The sequence below is a fragment of the Poecilia reticulata genome, chromosome 6, assembly GCF_904066995.2.
Source record: "Poecilia reticulata chromosome 6, P_reticulata-male-v2, whole genome shotgun sequence".
In the NCBI taxonomy this organism is placed as follows: domain Eukaryota; kingdom Metazoa; phylum Chordata; class Actinopteri; order Cyprinodontiformes; family Poeciliidae; genus Poecilia; species Poecilia reticulata.
In genome coordinates, this window is record NC_088835.1 from 12,807,129 (window position 1) to 12,818,183 (window position 11,055).

Consider the following 11,055-nt stretch of genomic DNA (forward strand, 5'->3'; position numbering starts at 1 on the left):
GAATGGCAGCAAAACAAATGATCTGAAAAGCTTTCAGAGTTAACAAGTTCTTGATCAAGTGAAAATGTTCAAACTACCCAAGAGTTGCATAATATACCTGTGCAGAATATTTTTTTTTTCTTTACCCCAAGTCTGAGTGCATTTTCTTACTTTTGCCATCATGAGTGCGCAGAGTGTCCAGAAGGTCTATGGTAGCGCTGCCCAGTAGCTCCTTCCTCAAGGTGTGGCAGCTCCACAGCTTCAGATCCAGATGACTCTGAGGCGTCACATTGCTGCAGCACACAGGCCAACAATTCAGACTGCATGAGAATGCTCTTGCTTGACCAGTTTATCATATGTGCAGCTCTATTTCTTTGAAACGATATCAGATATCAATTTTATTTATAAAGCACTTTAAAAATAGCTAGTAGTTGCTCCAAAGTGTTGTCTGACATTCATAAAACCACACGTGAAAAAACATATTAGAATAAAACACAATAAATTAAACAGACAGGGTAGATTACAAAGTCAGACTTGACATGAATGCCAAATAATAAACATTCATTTTAAGGAGTGATTTGAAATGTTCCAGGCTATGAGCAGATCTAATATTGAAGAGTAAGTTTTTATTATTTGATCAAAGTGTTTTGGAAATGGAGTGGGAGCAGACAATATCCTGGAGATAAGCCGGTGGTCAGCCATTCATAACTTTAAAAACCAATACAAGAATTTCAAAATCAATCCGATACAAAACCGGCAGCCAATACTGGGGTTATCTGCTCACGTTTCTGGGTTCCAGTTAAGAGTCGAGTTGCGGCCTTTGGAATAATTTGTAGACAAAGTCAGGAAAATTGGTCCGTATTTTTGTACAGTGAGTTATAGTAATCTAAGCACATAATAACAAAGGCATGGATATGTTTCTCAGCGTCTTTAGCACAGTAGCTGTATTTTTACCTTTACTAACAGGTTCAAATGAAAAATGCTTGATTTCACATCAGAAATAAAATTTTTAAACAAGACTTCTAACACAGGAAGATTAAAAAAAGGGCAAGGGAACCAAAAATTTTATCAGGTTTGCTAATCAAAGTTATCCACAGCTATGAGCTCCTCATTCAAGCAGGGGGAAGTTTCCTCCCGCACCGACATTATTTTAAAACTCAGATGAGCTGTGTGCATCTTACAGGGTGAGGTCTTCATTCCACTGCAGCTCCAGGTGCCCGGTGCGTTTGCCTGTTTTTTTGGTTTCACTGGTCAGGCCGTCGGCAGTCACCTCAACGAAGGAGTTGAGCCGAGAGTGTCGGTTCGGCAACTTTGGGGACTGGGGCTTTGCAGACACCACTGCGTACAAACAGACACACCGTTAAATCTGAACACAGATGAGTCAGGCACAATGAAAGGCTTGTTTTGATTTTTTTTTTAAATGGTTAATGAGTATGAAACAAAACCAGAGCTGTGGTTTTTTTTTTGCTAATTCTATGTTCTGTCAACAAAATATTAGAAAAATTAAAAAAAGTGCAACAGGTTTTAGACAGCTTTATCAGAATATGGGTGAAAGTTTTACTTTAAAATGACAGATTTCTTTTCTGCAATGTCACAGATCAAAATTAAAATGATTTTAAAGATGATCAGAAGCTGCCCTTTGATATTCTATGTAAAAAAACAAAAAACATTGAGTATAAAAATTTTTTGTTTTCATAACATAAAATGAATACAATACTAAGCCGGTCACAATAAATCTATTAATTGAAAAATAAAAAGAAGAAACTCAATATTTTTCATTGCTGGATTTGTCGTTTTTCTCTTTTTACTAAAATCTGAATGATAAAAGTCTTCATTCTGGTGTTTTGGTCTCAACTATTCCTTTCTTTGAAAGAGAATTTTGTTTACAGAGGCTTCATAATTAATTTTGTCGTTTCTGTCGTTTTCTTTATTTATTTTAGATATTTCAAATGTTTTCCAGTTCCAGTGTTCAAATGTTCATTAGAAATTAAAGTTTATTGATTCTTGAGAACGTGTTCTTGCACTAATGTGCCATTATTACTACTATATTACTTGAAAATGGTCTCAAAACAACAATATTATCATTTATCTCAATAAGTTCTGGGACAATTTATCACCCATCAAAATGCATTATTGTGACAAGCCTAATGCCATAAATTAAGCTAAATTCTGATGCAGAATTTAGCTATTTGTTAAAAAGATAGTAAAAAAAAATAAAAAATCTTAACATGTACAGCCTGAGTCTGGATTGTTTTCCTTCACACCTCCGTGACTCAGAGACTCCTCCTTGAATATTTTAAATTCTGACTTTAATTTTTTATTTTTTTTGTAGTTTTCAGAAAGCTAGAGCCATTTTCTTTGCTGCAAGCATCCCAATTGTCTTCCAACAAATTTGCTTTCCTCTACAATGTACAACTCAGGATAAACAAACCACAATCTAAAAGTTTCTCTCCTAAAATAGGCAAATAAATAGCATTCATTAAAATGCATACATATTAAAATTGATCGTTATTGTTAGTATCCATCAAACACAGGTACAACCTTAAGAACAAACATACATTTTGACTAAACAGAAAATTCAGATGCAGTAATCGCATAAATATAGGGTTTTATTTATACCCAATTAGTAGCTTAAGCTACTATTTAACCATAAAGCTCCAATTCCACTTTGGTGCTTAATTTGTTTCAGTAATGTACTTGACTGCAGCTCTATGATCAACAATAACTACTGGTAGTGAAATCTTTATGCATTTGTCAGTTTATAAAAGCAAAATAAATATTTTTTGCCTGAAAATCTCAGTTTGTAAAGGAATGTGTTAAAAATCTTTTTTATGCCATCAATACAATGTGCTGATGGCATAAAAAATTAAAGTATGTCATTACCAAGTAATTTAAACCTTTATTTGAACTGCCTGCAGCAATTTGTCATGAATTTTGTGTCTCAGCTTGCTCAGGATGCAGATGGCCTTTTTTTCCTGTGTTGGGGCGACAAACCAGAATACAAACACTGCCCTCTAGTGGCATAAAAGAAAACGTGCAATATTGCTTGAATCCTGGTGAATACTATCCTGAATGTTTTTTGGAGTTTTGAAATTGTTTACATGTTGTGAGAATCTTATCAGAGCTTGTTGCAGTTCGAAAATGCTGAGGAGCTCATCGTGACAAAATGGCCAAAGACAAGTGTATAAATATATTGCAAGACAAGACATGAGGAGATTTAATCTGGCCGAGACATGCTGATGATGACTGTGCTCCAGAACATCTGGCAAAACAAATGCGACTCACTGCAGTTAGGAGGAAATGATAGAAAGATGGCACACGGCCAGTTATGGAACAATCATAGCACTTCTCAAGAGCATTCAATGATAAGGGGAGGCGCAGAGGAGCTGAACGGCCTTTTTATGAGGCGGTGAGTCAGACCTGACATTAAAAAGAAAAACAAAAAAACACCACTGGTCAAAGTCAATCTTCACTGCGTGCACAGTTATAAAAAAAGCTGTATTTTTTAAGATTTATTTTATCATTAGAGCTTTCAGTCAATCCAAAATAATATAGTAATTTCAAAATGCAAAAATTAAGAGAAGATTTATGTGCACAATTTTGACCAACTATTAGAATGCCAATCAGTTTTACACGTAAAAAGTATTTTGACTTCTGTTTAACACACTCACAGCATACAGGAAAAGCATTTTGTACTTTAATTTTGAACTTTCCGTTTTTACATCTCCATTTACTCTGTGTAAAAAAAAAAATAAATAAATAAATAAAAGCTGTAATGCACTTTATATACACAAATTTATCTTTGCTATCACTATTATTAGCGGTGCACCAATTGCAGTTTTCTGTAAACTCACCGATTATAGATCTTCAAAAAGCCTGACCTGCCAACAATTCCGATTTTGGCAGGTCAACTTTTTTGGTTTGAAATGTTGTTAAATATACCAAGAAAATCACTGATTTGGCAACAGTGGGGTGGCCATTGTTCACTGGAAATGAGCAGAGATGAGCTGGTGGGCCGGTCTACCAGTCAAATCTCTCTCATGGGAGAGCAGATGAGAACAGAGGCTTATTTTGAGACTTTTGCTGAGGTTGATAAGGTCAGTGGATAAGATTGGCTTCTCATGTAAATATCAGCCGATCACCAATCTCCCAAAATTAAGAAAATTGGTGTCGCTAAGTCGGCTGGCCGATAAATCGGTGCATCCCAAATTATTATGCGCAAATGAAAAGACCAAATTAGTTTAATTTCTGAGAAGCTCCAATTCTACTTTGAGTGTGCTTAAATTTACAAACTCAGGAACTTGATGTGAAAATACATCTGATAAGCAGCTGTCTATTTTTACCAGCATGTGGTACCAGTTGCCAACACAACTACAAAGTAGCCGTTTTATGCTCAGATGTGTCCTGTGACCCAACACGGTGCTTTTCAATGCAATGTCCAGCACACCTGCCTTACAACAAGACCTCAGATTGTTTCTGCATCTGTTCCTGCCACTTAAGTTTTATTAGAAGCTTGTAAAACTGCAGCCCTGGGTGAGCTTCACCTTCTCTCCTAAAACACGTACAAACTCGCTCACACTGAACAATTTGACAGGTGGAAAGAGACTGAACACAAAGTTTCCTGGCAAGCAGAATTCACCAAAGCAGAAAATATGCCCTCTGCAATTATTGGTACATCTGGCAACAACGTTCAAAAAGCTTTCAAAAAAAAAAAAAAAAAAATTATAACTATGAAAAGCAAAAGATCTGAAGATGAAATCCCACAGGTTTAATTTTCTTAGCGTCTCTTCAAAAAGGGAAAGAAAGGAGAACAAACCATTTAAATAAGGCAGATGTGTGCCGATCTCCATAGGTTGGGAAATTACTATGAAAACGGCTACTACCCTAACCTTGTCTTGCAGCAAGAGCGAAAATAAAGTTTAAAATTACTGGAACTGTGGCAAACTTGGACAAGGACCCATATGTAGTTTGCCAATAAAAAGTGAGGAAGACAATGAGGAAGATGGGGGGGACTCCATTAACTGCAGGAGTTAGTGGCATTTTGTGGTTGCCAGGAATCCACAGCAATTTATGTTAAGTCCTTTGGGCACATCTTTACAAGTAGGGGTCAGTTATCATGGAGGGCAGTGCTGGAGTGTAGTTTCTTAATGGTAAAGACCCCATGACTTCCTTCATACCCAATTATTTACACCCACCAGGTGAGCGCGGGAGATAGCATGGATATTCAGATAATGAGGTAACATAGTCTCACCTATAATGTCACAGATGCTGAGCTGACTGGGAGGCTGAGCAGAGAAAATATTGCTCTGCAGCAGTGAAGGTGAAACTTTACGAGGCAGCATGATCAGCTCTACAACCATTTCTGCACTCAGCTGAATGTCAGCTGTGTGTATTGTATTTAATGCTGTACGTTTTTTGCACCAGTCAATCAGCAAGATTTGATTTGAACCATTCTCTCTTGATCATTAGGTCAAATACTGAGAGTCACACAGTTTGTCAGGCTACAGAACCATCAACCTACAGCATTTACAATAATGACAGCTATGGACACGTAGTGATACCGACTTTATATTTGACTGATGCATCATCTGGACGTCATTTGTCATTGTAGTTTGTGTGGCATGAAATTATAAAATACTGAAAAAACACTGTGCAAACAAATCAAAACAGAACACTTTACATTCTAATCAGTTCTTTACCTTTCAGGATCAACTGAGACTTTTCGGGGGTCTGGGCACTGCCAGGTCGGGTCACGCTGGCAGCCGCCATGACATCACAGCTCTGCAACACAACCACAAAAAAACCCCACAACATTAAGCAATGTGCCTCCCGATCGCTTTTAAACCAGAGGTGCTCGATGTGAGGGCTTTATCCCCATCTGTACAGGGGAGAGTTACCATATAATTGCTAAACAGCCTCGGAGACACATTAGTCAATGAGATTACAGTTGAAGCTGTAATCTGAACTGATCGCTGTGATTTTCCTCTCCGACAACCAACGCAAACCTGCACCGAGTCTGCAGAGGCTCACATAAACATTTATTTATTTTTGTTGCTTCCAATTATCTAAGAATCAATAGAGAATGAAGTAGACTTTAAAATTAGTGGAACAACATGAACTGCAATGACAATAATGGATGAGGGAAAAACTCACTCCTCTCTTCTCCATCATTTTGTCTTGCATACAAATTCAATCCTAATTATTATTAATGCAATCAAGTTTAATCTGACATAAACGGGTTAAAAAAAAAGTATCTGAAGAAATGCTGCCAACTGAATCAAATCAACTTTACCGCAATCTTTCAAACTGAGCAAGCATGTGGCGACAGAGGACAGATGACTGCACTGAGACATTGACTTTTCAGCAATCTCTCATATTGAGCATCCACAACATTAGGGTCCTGTGCAAGTATGAAGATCCAACTAATATTAAAATGAAACCAAACCAATCAACTTAAATTTGTTTTTTTAAAAAACCTTCAGTTTTCACTTAATTTAAACAATCACTACAACATGCAGGTGATATTATGGGTTATTTTTTAACTGAGAAATTTTCAACCTATTGTGAAGTTCCATCCATACAAGTCCACTGCCTGTTTAATATTATGATGTCTACAGATATCACAACAGAAAACCAATTCATTATTTTCTTTGAGCAGCATGGTCAATGTCACAGCAGAGGTTTGGGCCTCATCGGCTTCACCTTGAGCAAAGTCACAGATGAGCTCTGCAGCATTTAACCATAAGAAAACTGCAATGCACAACAAGACTGCACTCAGCTAAGATGCTGTCCTTTCTACAAACTCTTCTATCAAGGTAAGGTTTGTCACTCTGCTGGTTACATTGCTGTTCACTAACCCAGAGCTTGTGCTTAAGTTTGGTTTACTCTATAAATTGTCCGTCTAAGATTGCATCAACGACTTCTTTTCATCAACTTCAATCCCAGACCAACGATAAAGAATTTGTTTTAGTGCTTGATACACCACTTAATTCCACCAATGAAAAATTCTAAACTTAGGACATACTAGTTTTTTAAAATAAAAACAGCATTAACTTATGAAAGAATTAGATTTTTTCTTTGATGTTTTTAAGACATAGCTTCTTCCTACACTGCAAAAACACATAATTGTATACAAACTAGAAGCTTAATTAATAATAATGATGAAAAAGTTCTAGTTGCATTAGGCTTGTCACGATAAATTTTGCTAGACAATAAATTGTCTCAGAACTTATTGAGATAAATGAAAATATTGTTGTTTTGAAACCATTTTCAAGTAATATAATAGTAATAATGGCACAACAATGCAGGAACACGTTCTCAAAGATAAATAACCTTTAAATTATAATAACATTTAAAGACTAAGACTGGAAGAAATTTTAAATATCCAAAATAAATAAAGAAAACAACAGAAACAACAAATGAAATAAATTAAACACCAAACTGACGACTTTTATTATTCAGTTTTTGGTAAAACGAGAAACAAGAGAGAAAAACGATAAATCAAGCAAATGAAAATTATTGAGTTTCTTTTAATTTATCATGCGATTAATTGATTTATCATTTATTGTGACAGGCCTAGCACTGGCAGCTTATTTTACTTAAAGCATGGAAAAAAATTCTTGCTATAAGTGAAATAATCTGCCAAAGCAACTAGCACTTTTTCATCAATATCAAGTAATTATCTACTTAAAATAAGCTGCTATGTCTTGTAAGTTCATTTTTTTGTCTTCATAATTTTATCTTAAGATATTTGTACTCGAAACTAGACCAAAATACGTGGTAAGATTTTGTAGCTTTACAGCGTTATTGCTCAGACAAAAAACAAAAAAGACATTATAAGCAATAAAGTAATGAGGAGCAGCTCCAGACGTCTATATAATTAATATGTCGCTCTGCACAATACATTCAATCATAATCATTATTACAACATCAGTTTGTGCAATATTATGGTTACAGTGGAGTGACTGAATTCATCCTTTAAATAATTTTGGTCAGCTGCACAACCTCTTTCTGACCTTGATGTGTCCACAGCAGATGTAGATTTTAGCGAGTGACTGAAAATCAATTCAGTTTATTTAAACAGCATCCGTTCAAAACAAATGTCATCTAGACGTACTTTACAAAAAAGAAAATTTATGGGCCTAGCATTCTTTTTAGTGGGAATATTGTTGATATCAGCAACAGTGGAAATGTAAGGAAAGATGAACCTCCAGTCATCCAAGCAGACAGTGGAGTTGATTGCGAAGTGCAAAATAGGCGTCCCAATCAACTCCAACACAGTCAAGAATAACTTGGCACATGTATGTTCTCCTATTATTCAGGGCTAAAGAAATTCTCGCCATTGCATCAAGATGAACCTGGTTGCAATCTGGAGCTCAGTGCTACTATTTTATCCCGTCATTTGCCATCACTAAACCAAAAAGCATGTTTTCCATTGTTGTCTGAGGGCAACTATCCAGAAATACTTAAGAATAAGAACAAAGTTAATGATGTGAAAGGGGTTCCATTCTGCTGATTATATTGCATCTACACTGAAGTTTGCCTCCAACTCTTTGCAGCTGCAGACCTAATCAGGTTCATGGTATTTGGTTGTTTTCAGCTGCATTAATTCTGTATTGAAAACTGGGAAGGATATTGGCAAGAGGGCCTGACATGACTTGATACAGAAGCTAATTACTTACTTACACAAACGCCGTGTATATTCTTAGAAATCATTAGATATTGGCAGCTTGCTTAAAGAAAACCAAATCAGAAATTGGCGGTAGCCAGCCAATCTTTCACTACACCAGCCCTGAATTCATAATTGATTAGTTGAAAATTAAGAGTTGTTAAAAAAAAAAAAACTGTGACTGTATCATAACTAACATTAATCTGTGTGTAAAGCTGGTCCTGACTGAGTGAGTAAGACTCAGGTTTTTTATAATCAGAATTAGGGAAGCGTTGCGAGAAGGACGTCACTAGATAATGAGAAGTCGAATACATTACAGCAAAGTTACCTTGCTTTATTTTTTAAAAAAAGACCAATTGTGTCCTGGAAGATATCAGCACAACAGCAAATGTTGGCTGTGTTGGAAAATCTCAAAGTTAAGGTGAGTGTTTACAAACTCAACGGGTAATACGCGCAGAGACCTGTAATGCTAAAGGCAAAATCTGAGCTCATCACTAAAACAAAATGCTAAAGACAGTTTAAAAGTGAACTCAGTTTAACAACACTGATGATCAGCGCATCTGCAATTTACATACAACTACCTCATTTTATGTTAGTTTTTTTTTTTTTGGTTGGAGTCAGACTCAAATTTTCTTCCCATTTTCTGACATAATTCAATTGAAATCCACAAGTTAACAATCTTAGATCCATAACTTATTATTTTGTACCATCAAAATGTAAGTCAAAACACAAGGCGTCTCTCCTCTTGGAGGCAAACTTTTAAGAGGTGAGTTTTGTAGAAAAATATGCTAATTGCTGCATCAAGGTGACTAATGCTGCCATCCCAGCCTGGGACCACAGGAAACTATGATACATAGCTGGAAGACTTTTGGTAATAATCAAAGCAGATAACTGGGCGTTTAACCAACAATAAACAAAAAACCCACAACCGAAGGTCACTGGCAAAGCCGCAGATGATCCGATGGGATTTATCACAACAAAAGAGGACAACATTACCTCCTATCCACTTTGCAAACCAAGCTGATCGGCTGAGCAGAATGGGGATATCAGCTGGACAGTTTGAAACCGACTTTAGTTTCATTTAAACTGTCGAATGTGTGTTGTTGATAAACAGACTTATGCTCAACCTAATAAACATCCATGGCAGCTGCGCACAAAACACAAACACGGAAGATGATTGAGGTTCGCACCCCATAGTCAAGAGATAATTAGGAAACGGCAAAACTTCCGGCACGTCTTTTAAAAATAAGACGCAAGGGGAACGTGTATCAACAAACCAAACGGGAGTAGGCTGCTTTTCAGTACGTGCACCTCTCTTTCCTACCTTTGCAGTTTAGGGCGTTTCGTACCAGACAACAGAGTATAATTGATCAACCATGCTATAACCATGCATGCATTTCTATGCTTTCTTATTCTTCATATAATGTACTATAAGAAATGTTGATTATGTGACTCAGTAATGTTACCTGTCAAGAGCCAATTGCTCAGGTTTCCTTTGGTCTTTATCAGTGGGAGTGCACAGCAATACACAATTTTCAGATAATAAAAACAGTCGATATAAATTAAATGAGAGATTTTATCATTTCACTGTCAACTATATCTCCAATGTAATGTTAAGGGGAAAACACCTGGTTAAAGTACATGAGTATAAAATGTATAAAGTTACATTGACACAGCTGAAGAAAAAACGCTAGATGGAGGTATTATGTACAATGACACACTTAACGTTAAATAATATATTTTTTAAACGTTTAACAAAATCGTCTTTTTGTCAGCACACAGCTTTTAGTTTGAATTTCTTTACGCTTTACAAAAAATAACACCACACATCATAGTGTGGAAATACGTCCTTAACTTTGAAGAATGCTCTTCCTTACATCCGGTTCGACGCGCTTACATTTAGCAAGCTTGATGCTAAGGAGGCTAACTGTTAGCCAGCCAGCCAGCTTCGTAGGGGATTTCACAAAAGGACACACCGGCAAATGTCGTTTTAACCACCAGGGAGCAGGCGGAGCCGTGCTTATAGTAGCGTCTTATATGTCAGTAGGTGACAGGTGAATTGACATGCCGGAAATTGAAGCGAAGCAGTAATAATTTACGTACCTTGTTCAGCTGTGCTCCGCCGTTGTCGCTACTGAACTTTCATTTCCGCCTGTGACAAAACCACGTGACGAACGCAACGTCGTTGTGATTGCACAAAGACTTGTGGGTCATATTACTCATAATAAACATCAATTAGCACATCAAACACCTTTCCATCTGAATTAGCGGATGTGTGTGCGCCGTATTGGTGTAATTAACTTATCAGGTAGGTGAGAAATAAATAACAGACATGGATCCTCAGGGGCACTGCTAGGCAGACAAATGTAGAGGGCAGCAGCCCTCCCCTTGCCACCTATTTGTTTATA

At 36.7% G+C, this 11,055-nt stretch overlaps 1 protein-coding gene across 3 annotated transcripts in view; it reads right to left on the bottom strand.

Moving 5' to 3' along the window:
• The window catches only part of wwp2 (WW domain containing E3 ubiquitin protein ligase 2), a 57,145-nt gene extending 46,292 nt beyond the window's left edge, over positions 1-10,853 (bottom strand). For 2 of the 3 annotated variants that reach the window (XM_008411788.3, XM_008411784.3), the window contains exons 1-4: positions 10,751-10,853; positions 5,679-5,760; positions 1,161-1,317; positions 151-272 (exon numbers count right to left, since the gene is read on the bottom strand). In XM_008411788.3, coding sequence (XP_008410010.1) covers positions 151-272; positions 1,161-1,317; positions 5,679-5,748 — 349 coding nt within the window. In that variant the 5' untranslated portion in view covers positions 5,749-5,760; positions 10,751-10,853. Of the gene's footprint in view, positions 1-150; positions 273-1,160; positions 1,318-5,678; positions 5,761-9,643; positions 9,812-10,750 lie in introns of those variants that run through there. The other variant, XM_008411785.3, reaches the window with a different exon arrangement.
• Between the last annotated feature and the right edge of the window lie 202 nt (positions 10,854-11,055).